At 51.1% G+C, this 13,087-nt stretch overlaps 1 protein-coding gene across 8 annotated transcripts in view; it reads left to right on the top strand.

Moving 5' to 3' along the window:
* The window catches only part of ARHGEF7 (Rho guanine nucleotide exchange factor 7), a 125,737-nt gene that overhangs the window by 107,678 nt on the left and 4,972 nt on the right, over positions 1-13,087 (top strand). For 5 of the 8 annotated variants that reach the window (XR_003791759.1, XM_029210426.1, XM_029210425.1 and 2 more), the window contains 2 exons: positions 974-1,067; positions 3,238-3,327. Coding sequence is in view for 7 of the 8 variants with exons in the window: in XM_029210426.1 (XP_029066259.1) it covers positions 974-1,067; positions 3,238-3,327 (184 nt within the window). In the remaining variant the exon portion in view is untranslated. Of the gene's footprint in view, positions 1-973; positions 1,068-3,237; positions 3,328-6,195; positions 6,373-6,768; positions 6,957-13,087 lie in introns of those variants that run through there. The other 3 variants (XM_029210430.1, XM_029210431.1, XM_029210428.1) reach the window with 2 other exon arrangements.

Genomic DNA, 13,087 nt, shown 5'->3' with positions numbered 1-13,087 from the left:
GGCCGAACAGAGCACTGCCAAGTGGGCGCTCTGCCTGGCTTCACCTCCGTTGCCAGGGCTCAGGGAAGCCACAGGACACATGCTGGCTTCACCTCTTTAGGGACTGATTTCTGCTGCACTTTCAGGAGCTTTAAAATTTTCATTTTCACGGGGAAGGTTTTGAAGAGACACCTTAAAAACTCAGGCTCTGTTCTCTCTGCTTTTCAGTCTGATCCATCCCATAGCACGAGTCATGTTCCGAGTCTTGGGTTCTCATCGTAAGGTTCACCAGCGGTTTATATAATTTAAATGATGCAGAAGTTAGCCTTTCCTGACATGAAAATTCAGTATACGCTTGACAGTCAAAACCTTGCCCACCGTGTTGGGCTTGGGCCTGCTCTGTCTTCCACCTTCCCCTTCGCGGGGGGGGGGAGGGGGTTTCGGGCGCTGTGTTGCAGGGGAGGGGTAGACCCTGAGGCGGTGAACGTAGCTCTGGGCGGTGGGAACGCGAGCGGGGGCTCTGTCTTCTGCACGCCTCTGCCCTCGATCCCGTGGGCTGCTCTTAGACCCTTTTCTTCTCCCTTGAGGCTTCAGACGCTTTCCTGAAGGAGTTGTGTTTATTTGCCTTTCTTTTAATGGTGGCCTTAGTTGCCCCTCTCTGGCTGGTTGGCTGCAGCGGGGGGGCCTGTCCCAGAGTTAGCAGCGCACAGCTCCCTGCGCAGGCCTCGGCCAGCTGGCCTTTCCAAGCCAGGCGTGGCTGTCGTCCCGGTGCCTCCGGATCCAGGTGACACGAGGGTTCTTATCAGAGTCTGCGCCCTGTTGGCTGTAGATGATGCTCAGCAGCCGGCAAAGAACGGTCAGAGCTCGAGGGGAGCGGGCGCCCCCGCGGTGCCGGAGCGTTTGCTGCTCCACACCTTCGCAGTGGCCCTCCTCGCGGACCCGCGCAAGTTCCTACCTTTGGGGTCTGTCAGCCTTTCCCCCTTTGCTTCCCTAGGATCTCAGCAAGAGTCCCAAGACCATGAAAAAGCTGCTCCCCAAGCGCAAGCCTGAGCGGAAGCCTTCGGACGAGGAGTTTGCGCTGAGGAAAAGTGAGTATACCTGCGAGGACGCGGGGCTCTTGGTGCGTGGGCAGGGAGGCGCCGGGCTTTCCAGGGCCGCACGCGGGAGCCAGGGCCCAGCTGAGGGTCCCCTCTAAAGGACGTAGCTGGAGCGGGGGAGGTGCGGGTCCGCGGGACCCGCCCGGCCTCCCCTGGGTGGGCCTTCCCTGGGTGGACGTCTTTGCGGGGCCCCTCGACCCGGGGTCACCCTGGCTTGGGCGGCGGCTGCGGGTCTCCACCGTGGGACCGACCCTGTGCTTGGAGGGCCCCCGTGCTCCGTGAGGACTCCAGAGATGCCGTGGGCGGCGTGGACGGCGCCTCCAGGTCCTCGGCCTCCCGCGTGGATGCGTGGCAAGAGCGACCCGGCGCGGCAGGCGGGAGGGGCTCTGCGGGCCGCCTTTGCAGCTCCCCCCGCCCCGAGAACTGCCACGGGGCTCTGTGACTTTCCGGACCTTTGCTCCTTTTGCCCACACCCATTTTGGATTCACTTCCAGAAGAAGGCTTTTAGACTGGAGCCGAGTAGCCAGCGTCACCCCGAGGAGGAGGCGGCTTGGTGCAGTGGCTGCAAGTGGGACCCCCCCCCCCCCCGCCCGTCCTTGGCGAGGGTCATGGTGGCCCTCGGGAAGTGGGCGCAGGGATGGCCTGGAGGCTGCTCCCGGGTGAGCTCCCTCCGCCCGGGCCACCTGACGTCCCCTGCCACAGCCCCGCTCGTCCTGCTGTCCTGCGGTTACTTGGTCACTTCCTTAGATATTGAGCGCACCTGCGGGGCGCCTTATGGAGCGGGGGAGGCCGAGCACCCCCGTGCGGAGGGTCCACCTGTGCAGAGGGTCCGGCCGGGGGTGGACACCAGCTCCGCATGTGCAGCTCTGAGCCAGGCCTGGTGGGCCTTCACCCCCAGCGCTTGCCGGGCGCCTTCTGTGTGCGGGCGCTGCGCTTTGCGTGCCGCGAGCGTGCTGACCCATGTCTGAAGATGGAGGTCTGCTTGCATCAGCGGGACAGGCAGCATCACTCGTGCGGCTGCCCTCCTGTTGGCAGAGGGGAGCGGCCTGCCCTGCCTGTGGGCGTTACCTCCCAGCGTGTCCTGGAGCGAGACTAGTTAAACGTTGTTCTTGCGGAAACCCGTTAATGGCCGGTCCCAGTTAGCGGAATTTAAGTCGGCTTTTCAGCCGCCCCTCAGCTCTCTGTGCTGACGCTGACTCTTAGCAGCGAGCATGCGGCCCGCCTTGTGTGTGTCTATATCATACGATGGCGTGCAGGCTTTTTTGATACAGCTTATAAATAGTTCAGTCTTCCATTCTTCCCACATTTTTTTGTTAGAGTAGTTGAGCATTTTAAAATATATTCTAAGTAATATCTTAGAAGATGCAGAAAAGTCTAATAAAGCAGAAAGCAGAGTTGAACCACAGGATGGTATGAACTATGCTGGGTGCGAGGGTCTGCGCCCGGTACCAGGACCTTTAGGGGCCCTTGCTCTGCTGGCTGCACGCTCCACGCACGTGGCCTCTTGAGTGCAGAGGAAGCCGGGTCTGGAGCCCAGTTTACGGGAGAGCTCTGGAGTGTCCTAGATTAACTCTCTAGTAGGAACTTGTGGATCAGAGGAGATGCTCACTTTAAAGCCTTTGGTAAGTAGGGTCAAATGGCCTTGCCAGGGGCTCATACCTGTCTTCACTCCCCCCTCCCAGATGAGGATGGAGGGAACTTGTCCTTTCTGATATCCACGTCCACACTGAGAATTCTCGGGCATTCTGATTTTTGTCAGGCGGACATGTGAAAACATGATATGTAGTTTTAATTTTCACTCCTTTTCTTGGTGAGGAGGAACATTTTTTCCTTTCTGATTGTTCTCTTGTGAATTGTTTGTTCCTATTTCTTGCCTTTTTGTCATTTTCAGGGTGGGGGATACTGTCTTTCTTGTGGGTTAGTAAGACAACTTATATGTATATTTAGGATATTAGCCCTTTGCCAGATATGTTGCAGGTAAAAAAATAAAAATCCTTCTGAATATAACTATCTTGTGAATATCAGAGAACATTTATCTGGCGAGAAAACAAAAGGAGGGATTGTTAGTTGTCACCATCGTTGGTTGAGTTGATGATTTGTGTTTGTCCGGTTAACTGTACTTGTTACTTCTGGGTTGTGATGGGTTGTGTGTCCCTTGCAGGCACGGCTGCGCTGGAGGAGGATGCCCAGATTCTGAAGGTCATCGAGGCTTACTGCACCAGTGCCAAGACGCGGCAGACGCTCAACTCGAGTAAGTGTCGTGGGAACCCGCTGGGACTCTGGTGGTTTGTTTTGCTTTTTAGAATCATGACCTGAAGGACACAGCTGTGGGCCCTGGGCAGGCTCGTGGGCATGGTCCCCGGTGAGGGCGCTTCCGGGGCCTGGCCTAGCGTCCCTCAGTCAAGGGAAGGGATCTGAGCTGTCAGTAAAACAACTGGTTTCTAGAGAAGGTTCCGCTGGGAAACCTGGAAGTGTAGGGCACTGCCAGAGTTTATCAAGCGCCCTCGGGTTGGAAGACAGCGGGGACTCGCTCAGCTCAGTTGTTTAAGCTGTTTACACTACGCGTGTGGTACTGGAGTTTGGGGGGGGGGGCCTGCTCCTTAGAGTTGTCAAAAATATAAGCCTAGAGTAAGAGTTCCTTTAGCCCTCCCCAACTTTTAAAAAATGATTGCACTTAAAAATTTTTTGAAGTAGACACACCAGTGATATCGGGTAGATTTCAGTACCACTGAGTTTACCTGCATCTTATGCATAATGTCTGATGTGGAAACAATGTTAATCTGTTGTGTGAACACTAAAAAGACGGGCTCTGGTGTGGAGCTTCCCCAGCATTTGGGAGTGTGGGGCGCAGGGTGGTTGCAGTAGGTGTAGTCAGGATGTGGTTTGTCCAGGAGAAAAGGGGCTGAGCTTCCCTTCCCCTCCCTCCCTTTCTTTCAAACTGGATGACATATATTACTTCTGGCATGAAAACTGGTTTCTGTTAGATTTTGTGTTTTTGGCCACCTTGACTTTTGGCAAATTGCTCAACTCACTTCATTGGCACCACCTGCAATGTGGTGGTTCAACCCAGTGTCACGTCTGGTGTAAACCAGTGATGGGGAGAAAAAGAAAAGGTGGACAGACAACCGCTTGAGCTTCCGTTAAAGATGACTACAGGTATGAGGACAGGGCCAGCGGGCTTAACCCCGGCTGAATCTGCAGGTGATCTAGAAACTTCTTCATGGCTGGTGGTTGACGTGTCCCACCTATGATGTTAGGACTTTCGGTCCGTCCTCCGTCTGGTGAAGACGCCTGTTTGTAGTGACTAGTCAGCAGAGCAGGAGAGGAATGGAAGGGCCTGCAGGTGACGGAGCAGTAATTTGTCATTTACGATATTACAGTTTCCTATAGTTGTTAAGAGACTGTATTTTTAGGTAATAGGCTATATGTGGCCATTGTTTTTTGGGTTTTGAATTTGAGAGTTTTAAAAAATTATTCATCTCCACTTCAACTATTTGAAATAAAATTTTAACCGGGCCATCTCAGGTGGACCGACCTGGTGATGTGAGTTTTGTGTGAGCTTTTGTGTGAGCTGCGTTGCCTCATCCAGGAGACGGGGCCCTGCTCTCCTGTGGCCCTGGTGTGTGCAGGTCTCATCGCGTTGCCTGTGTTATGTGTTTCCACTTCTATGCAAGAAAAGCACTGGACAATACAGTGTTTTTTGTTTTTCACTGATATTATGGGCTAACCAGTCTGGGGCCTCAGAGGTCTTACAGTCATAGATGACCTTAAACTGAACGTTCTCAGGAACAGGTAGGACGGGGAAATGGGTCCTTTATGTTGGACAGGCAGTGTACCTAAGAATCTAGAGATGGGGTCAGGTGCATCTGACCCCAGAGCAGCTCTGTCCATATTAAATGCATAGTAAGAACAGTTGGGACGATATATCTCACCTAAAGCTCAGTTCTGTTCAGTATATGTTTGGATGCCAAGAAGCCTTCACCATCCAGACATCTTTAGTATTGATTTCCTCCCCAAGGACCATAGGGATGTAGTCGAAGAAAACCAGCCGAGCCCACTGCTCGCTCTTGTTTTGGTTTGGGAATGGGTTTAACTTTGCCCAGAGCAGGAAAAGGACAGAGCCCGTGGCTGCTGTGCTGAGCCATCCCTGGTCCCCATCAAGCGTGTGTGTCCTCCGGCCCCTCCACGGGCCCGTTCCAGTCTGCGCGTCCCACTCGCGGCCGCCTGGCCAGCATCACTGCTCACGTCGCCAGCCACTCATGGGCTCACTCCTCTTCTCCCATTTTGTGTCCACTTCCTTCTGCCGTCCTGCTTTTGACACAGGGGCATTCCCTGTTCACGTCTCCCTTCATGGCAGCGGGAGGGTCTGCGTCCGGGTTGATGGCGTTTGAGCAGACGTGTCTCCCCGCCATGTCCATTCCCCTGGCTGAGTGGGGGTGAGCGCCCTGGGGTGGCGGAAAAGGGGAGCGAGGGGGAAGGGGCCTGTGTAACCCTGTTCTCCGCCTGAAGTTTTCTCAGTCTCTACAATGTGACAAGGTAAGTTTCGACCCCCATTGCTAAGATGGCTTCTGGTGATTTCAAGTCTGGTGAAGAGATAGCTGAAGAAGTCCACCAGAAATCCTTGGAAAGTATTTTGCATTCAGTATATCCGCATTAAACACATGAACGGTTCCTTTCACAAGTGTCCCAAGTGAGACTGTTTGTTAATCGAATGTGTGGCAGAATTGGTTACTTGTCAGATGTCTTTAGAATTTGCTTGTGAACATGGGCTTAATTTGTAAAAGATTTCGTAAGTGAGGGCTTAATAGCAGTAGCTTTAAAAAGGAACAGTTTGGAAACAGACTCGTGACCTATGTTTGTTTAAATAACAGTTGGTCTAGTTTTAGTCTAAGGGTTGTGCTAATTAATAAGTTCGTAAATAAAACCCAGCCATAAATAAGGAGAAATGAACGTTGTTGCCGTTTTTTAACAGTATTTTCTCTTTCCCTTCTCTTCCCATCACCTTTTGCTTTTGTTTCCATGTTTTCGGTTGTGGCTCTTCCTGCCGTCCTCCTGCTCACCCACCTCTGCCTGTCCCCCCACCCGCTGTCGTCCCACTCCCACCCCCGCCCCGTCTTAGCGTGGCAAGGCACTGACCTGATGCATAATCACGTCTTGGCTGATGACGACCAGTCAAGTCTAGACTCCCTGGGTCGTCGCAGCAGCCTTTCTCGTTTGGAGCCTTCAGACCTCTCGGAAGACTCTGACTATGACAGTATATGGACAGCCCATAGTTACAGGATGGGTTCTACATCTCGTAAGAGCTGTTGCTCATATATCTCTCACCAGAACTAATGCACTTCTGAGCTTATCTTAACAATGCTTGTTGTACCGCAGCCTGCTTTTCTTAGATGTTTTCTTGCTGTTTCTTGTCTCTTTTATGTGATATTTTAACAACTTTTGAGAGCGTTTCTGATATTTCCCATTGTACTTTGTGGCGGTTTAATTGCCATTTGGAGCATCCACTCAAGTTACTGACTGTTGAAGGAGACGGTGCCCACACAGCCTGCACCCGAGGGTCCTTTCTCAGCGGGCAGTGGTGGCTTTACGTCTCCGGATGGTTTGGTTTTTTATTCTCAGTGTAGCAACTGTCTCATTTCTTTTTAGATACAGCCGTACGAACGCTTTTGTATTTTATACTGAAACCACACAGGTTTGTGATCTAAGTGCCAGCGACACGGAGGAGACCCTGGCCTTCCGTACAGGGATGTAATTTTGTGTGTGTACTGGACGCGGCGACCCAGTAGCTGTGGAGAGATAAGAAGACGACCCGTGCCCCGAGAGCGCCGAGTCCAGATCAGACGGCCGAGTGCCGGGCTGCCCCAGGGCCCTGGGCGCCGCGAGGAGCCTCCGTCGGCGTGGCGGCGCGTGGGGGCCCGGCCGGGCGGGAGCACTAGTGGCGAGTCCGCACGCCACAGGCGGCCGGCTCCGCGGCCCCGCTTCTCCGCGGGCCGGGCCCTACGCGCCGCCACGCCAGACTTCCCTTAGTTGGAGGAGTTTCTCTTGAGAGGCACGTGGTGAGCCTGTGCTGCTGCAGCGAAGGGTTAAAGCCCAGCCCCCTAGCGCGTGGGTCAGGCTGTGTCCGGCCGGTCGGTGTGCCGACCCAAGCAGGCGGTGCTCCCGGCATCCACGTCCGAGCTCACTGCCCGTGACGGGCGCATGGCTTCTTTTCAGCAAGAGCTGCCGTGAGACTCCCCTGATGGCCCCCGGTGGAACGTCACCCTCACTCTTGATCGTAACGGGGTTATGAGTCGCCCGAAAACCTGCTGAGTTGCCACGTAGCTCACTTGCAAGAACGTCTCAGATTTGGAGGGACCCCCCGCTTCCCTGGGATTCGTTGTAAGGAGACCTCACTGCCCTCCCTCAGACCGATTTCTGCTTCAGAAAGAACTGAATGCGCCCTGTTGCATTCGGTGGCAGCACTCAGTCCACACCCGGTCCACACTGGAGAGGAGAGCGGGGTCCCTCCCGCGCACGCCTGGCTTGGTGTTCAAGTGGGACCGGAGGTGGTGTGTTAGGGACTCCTTGAAACCAGCTTCAGAAAACGAGATGCCGTAGTAAGTGGGAGGAACACCTTCTCCTCCCTTCAGGGTGGCCGGGACCCTCTGCCCCCGCCACACCTCCCCCGCCAAAACCATGTGTTCGGTGTTCTGACCTTGTCTGCACGGAGCGGCTCTGCTGTGCTCCGCCCTGTGTCGGGGGGCTGGTCCCACTGCTCACAGCCCAAGGTGCCCTCCATCCTTCCCGGCAGGAGGCCCCCCCCCATTGTTTAGGGAGCCGGCACCCTCAGAACTGCGTGCAGGGAGGTGGTTAGGAAAACCAGGAAATCCAAACGTCTGTCTGTTGTTCCCAGGTAGCTACTGAACTGCTTATGCCATCTGGAGGTTTCAAATTTTTGTATCAATTAGTATGAATAAGAAAGTTGAGGAGCAATCTTTTAATATTCGTCGGAGCCCAGAATTCACCCGTGGTAGAGACGGGCTTATATACGTTCAGCCAAATAGCAAATGGGATTGTGGGAGAAATAGGTTAACTCCAAGGTTCACATACTTAATATCATGCAATGAATTTAGAAGCGTTTTGTTTTACTTTATATCACATCAAGTAATACATTGCAGCTTTTCTGATACTCACAGTAGAGGGTCTTTTGTTTGCTTGGAGACTGTGATAACGTGTGTTGGCTTACATGCCTCGACCATGCCTTAGTGAGTTTGGGTTTGTCGTGTCATGTGCTGTGTGCACCACAGCTGCTGCACTTGGGTTTCTCTTTAACACCAAGTGTCATTTGGGTTGTCCTGATGAGACATTTTCGTTGATATTCTGTACACCAAAGTTTTGACATTTTCTCATCATTCCTTTTTGTGCCAGTTAAAGCCATTTTGACGATGATTTTTTTGTTGATGCTAACTAAGATCACTGCAGAATAACAACCTGGCTATTTGTTTGGATTTGTTCTGATGTCTGGCACCATTAGCTCTTGTGACCTGGTTGGAAGTATTAGTGCCACTGGCTTGAAAACAGTTCTCACGTGGCAGTAGTGATGTGGCATCCCAAGGCCAGTGTTTCTACTTTTGTGGAACTTTAGTCATGCTGAAATAGTACCTTACATTTATGCAATTCTGTAATATCTATGTGTACAGTTAGTATTATAACGAAAGGGTGAAGAATCTGAACTAGAAGGTAGGTTTAAGCCATTACCAGGCGCTTTTGCAAATGGCCTAAACGGTGTTCCCATTGAATTGACACTTGCCACAAGTATATAAGCTATATTAATTATGTGTTTTGCATAAAATTGCGAAAACACAGTGATTTGTATATAGTGGTATAAGACCTTGAAAAAAATCTATATATTGTGCTTTTTATTTGTGAACGGGAAAGCCATTTTCCTTGGGTGACTGCCGTTTGAGACTCCGTGGGATGTACACCTGAATGTTGCATTGCACTGTACAGTATGCATATTGTTTGTGGTTGCATATGGCAATGAAGTGTTTGTTTTATATATATAAAAAAAAGACATCTGTTATGTACAGTTGAAATAAATTTTGCATTTGCTAGCCTGTGGCCTTTAATATTTGTTATGTGGGGCGGAGGGCGTAGCAGAGTTTGCAGCTTGACGCTTGCTGTTTGAATGTAACCTCTTCCACAGGGAGGCCGGGCAGTAGAACACCTTTTATCTGCCTTGATAGCAAAGCTTGCACTTTCTTAGGTTAAGTGTGTTCTGGACGATGCAAGGTGACTCTTTGTATATTTTTATTTCATCTGTTCCCCTCGAATTTTTTTTAAAACAAGTTTTCAATCACTGGGATGTTTGTTTTCAGAAAGAAGAGTTCTCTCTTTTTTGATGGGGCTGGGGACGTGTGCATAAACGGAAAAAAGCCCCGACTTGAATGTTTCTTACCGAGACTGAGATCAGTTTTTAATTTTTGTTTGGTAAAGTGCATGTCCAGCTGACTAGGAGAAGCAGAATGAAAGGAAAACAAGTACCTGTGGCAGGTATGGGACCAGGACAAGGTGCAAACGATAAACACATGCACATCCCTCTCTAAAGAGGGTCCTCGTGTTTTTGTTTTTTAAGAAAAATGAATTAGAAGCTTATCATAGCCATAAATAAAGTGGCCTTTCGGAGAGATTTTACTCAGTAGACTTTTTTTTAAATGTAACATTTTGTTTCATTCTGAAAGTTACTTCAGTTTCTGTTGAGTATAATTAGATGCAGATTTTAGAAAGATTACGAATTTAAGAAGTCATGTGAATTTTGCTAGAAATGTGCTGGACCGCTGGCTAGATAGGCAGATGTTCTCTCCTGACAAACCTACCCTGTCTTTAGGCTCTCAGTGCAGGCCAGCCCCCTCGCAGGGCAGACGCACCGCATGCGCCCTGGGTGTGAGAGCCGCAGGCCATCTGGTGAGGCACCGGGTGGCAGGCTGACCACCACAATGGCACCTTGGGTTGAGGCCCTTGCTGCCTGGGCAGGTCCTCTGTCCAGGAGGTGGGAGTGCTGCATGCATCTGTGTTTCTCAACCTAAGGTCCACAGTTCTCTGGCGACCTGTGATTGTTTTAGAGGACAGGGTTCTGACCGTGTCTCCAGCTTCTGGATCACACGTCTGAGTGAGTTCATGGCCCCCAGCACCTGCTCCGTCTCCAGCTGAGGGCACAGAGCGGCCCCTTCTGGTGGCAGTGCAGAACTGCCGCATCCCTGTCAGCGGGCGCTGGCGGCTGGGTTGGCGCTAATGATTATTATTTCATTGTATTCATCCCCATCCTGAACAACAGCAAAGCCACCCAGCACTCGTGTGTGTGTGTGTGTGTGTGTGTGTGTGTGTGTTCATAGACACAGGCGGGATTATAGGCCAGTCCAGCACTCCTCAAACTGTTAACCAGAAAACTGCAAAATGTTAATATTGATGATGGGGGGGGGGTAAAGTTCAGCACTCAGACAAGCTTAGGAAATGCTGAATTCAAGTTAAATGGGTATTTTTCCTGAAAACCTTCAGTACGCTAAGTGTGCACTGTGAATCTCCAGGAGGTGGCTACAGCATTCAGAATTTCCCAGTTACGTGTTGCAGAATCCCAGTTATCTCTTGGAAGCACAAAACTTTGTGTTTAGTACAGAGTTTGGGAAACACAGATCTTGAGTGTGTTGGAACATCCGTGAACACACTTCATCTGTGTCTCGGCCCCTTTTAGAGGATTTTAAGTAAAGTGAGAGAGCAGTCTGTGGTAGTTCTGCTGTTAAACGGTTTTTCCAACCTAACCAATTCAGAGAAAAGGTGCTGTGGTACCTTTAAAAATACTAAAATGATCTTTGAGAGAGCTTGTTAAATCTATCTACTCTCTAGAACTTTGTTCTTAGAGAAATAGTCAACTTATTTATAAACCTGGCTGGAGAATATTCCTTTGTTGTTTTACTGAAAGACTATCAATTTTTTTCAGTTGTTTTACAAAAATATGTTATGTTGAAACTAGGAGGCCCATGGATTTCTATTCAGGCTGATAAATAATCTTCCTTTACAAGCCTCCTGGCTCACCATCAAATCCATAAATGACATTTTTCACCGTGGCACGTTTCAGGAACCCAGCAGTTAGTACATCCTGTCTATAACGTAACATTCTCATACTTACATTTGTCGCCTCCTTGTGTGCTTTAAGTGTATTGGCAAAAATAAGAACAACGTCTGTCTTGCTTGGGCAGTTCTTGAACCAGTTCCCACACGTTTAATAAGTTCCCCTGATTCAGTCACATCGCATAGTGGAGTGTAAGGCTTTTATATTTACAAACTCATCTGGTAAAACATATCTATAAGATGCAACTTTTAAATTAATCCCCAGAACAGCTCTGCAGAGGTGGTTGTTTTGTTGTTCTCTCTTACGGGTGGTGGAATCGAGGCTCCGCGGATCGGTGACAGGCCCGAGTTTATCGAGACCCACGGACCCGTGAGAGTGAGTCCCTGCAGCCCCGGGCCCTGCACGACAGCCCGCTGTGCTCCGACCCGCGCTTCACAGGGTGGACGTCCCTGGTGATTCTATTTTATGTGTTATTTGAAGAATTTACTGCTGCAAACACGGAATGTAAATAGGTTGCCTAGGAAGCTAGAAGATGCAAAAGTAATTGAAATACATGGAATTTAGTCTTCCCTAAAGCACTGTTACGTAAGAAAACATTTCCAGCCTGTTGTCTCATTAGCTAGTTCACGTGAAGAAATGTTGTATTAGAAACCGAACGTGACAGATACACCACGGGTAGCTCTTGATCTGGCGGTAACACAGCAACGTCTGGGCGCAAAGCAGGTAACAGCGGGAACCCTCAGGCGCTAAGTGGTCTGATGTCACCTGCCTGCTTCTCTTTACAGGGAAAACTAAGTGGGCCCCTTCACTGTCCGTCCGTCCGTGTGGTACACACCTCTGAATCTTTAGGAATCCTTGTCTGTTTTTAAGGAAGATAACCCGAGTTCACTTTTCCTGATAAAAACACGGGTAGCATTTGCGTTTGTGTCGGAAGCGCAGGAATTTCTCGACCTTCAGAATTTGTCACCTGGCAGCGTCCCTGTGCTTTTCCTCCGTCGTGTTTCACGTGCGCGTTTCCTTCTCAAGCAGCACGTTCCCACACGGCCCAGACGTCCCAGGAGCACTTCCCGTTTACTGAGAAAGGCCTGGGAGACGCCGTGCCCGCAGCCCCGCACGGAGGCCCCGGAGCAGCCCACGGCTGTCAGCGTGACGAAGCCTTTCATGGTGTGTCCCTTTGTGGGCCCATGTCGCCTTCTGTCTGAGAAGTCACCCTCTGGCCGCGCAGGTCACTGTGCTGGGTGGGGTGTGAGCTGGGCACCACCCTTCCCCCGACAGCCAGAGCTGCAGCTACTGGGGGCCCGCACCTCGGTGTGAACACGAAGGCACTAGCGGAGGGTCGTCTTTGAAATAGTAATCGACAAACTTAAGTACAGATACGCTCCGATACGCCAGCTCGTTACGGCTTGTGACAGAATTCTAAGTACTGCCTGTGATTATAATATGGAAATTCTGCTCAGGACGCATAAAGCCCTTCCTTTACTGGTGTGAGGTACCTATTTATCTGTCTAGAAGTTCGTACTGTGTAACGTGGAATTGTCCTTGCCCACCCAGAGCTGAAGTTTCCTCTGCCTGAGACAGCAAAGGAGGAGGAGGTCGGCGTCCAAGCAGCCTTCCCAGCCTGTGGGGCGGGGGTGGAGCCGGGCCCTGCAGACGCAGGGGGCATGTGGGAAGGCTCCCGGGGCCGGTAGACGGCGGTCCTCCTCTCCATGTCATGAGCTGCCCTGGGGGTGACGGACGTGCTCTCTGGATGTCAGGAGCATCGAATGAGTCTCTTGTCATCAGGCTTTGACAGTAACCACCAGCCCTGTTCTGTTCAGAGGAGTGTAAGCTTGCAGTAAAACGCTGGTGAAACCATTAAGTCCTGTCCTGAAAACGTGTGTTATACGCAATGTCCCCACGACGTGAG

Source organism: Monodon monoceros, unplaced genomic scaffold, assembly GCF_005190385.1.
Source record: "Monodon monoceros isolate NGI ecotype Baffin Bay Population unplaced genomic scaffold, NGI_Narwhal_1 Super_Scaffold_8, whole genome shotgun sequence".
Taxonomy (NCBI): Eukaryota; Metazoa; Chordata; class Mammalia; order Artiodactyla; family Monodontidae; genus Monodon; species Monodon monoceros.
Note: the sequence above shows the minus strand (reverse complement) of the source record. Positions and strands in the feature narration are given on the sequence as shown.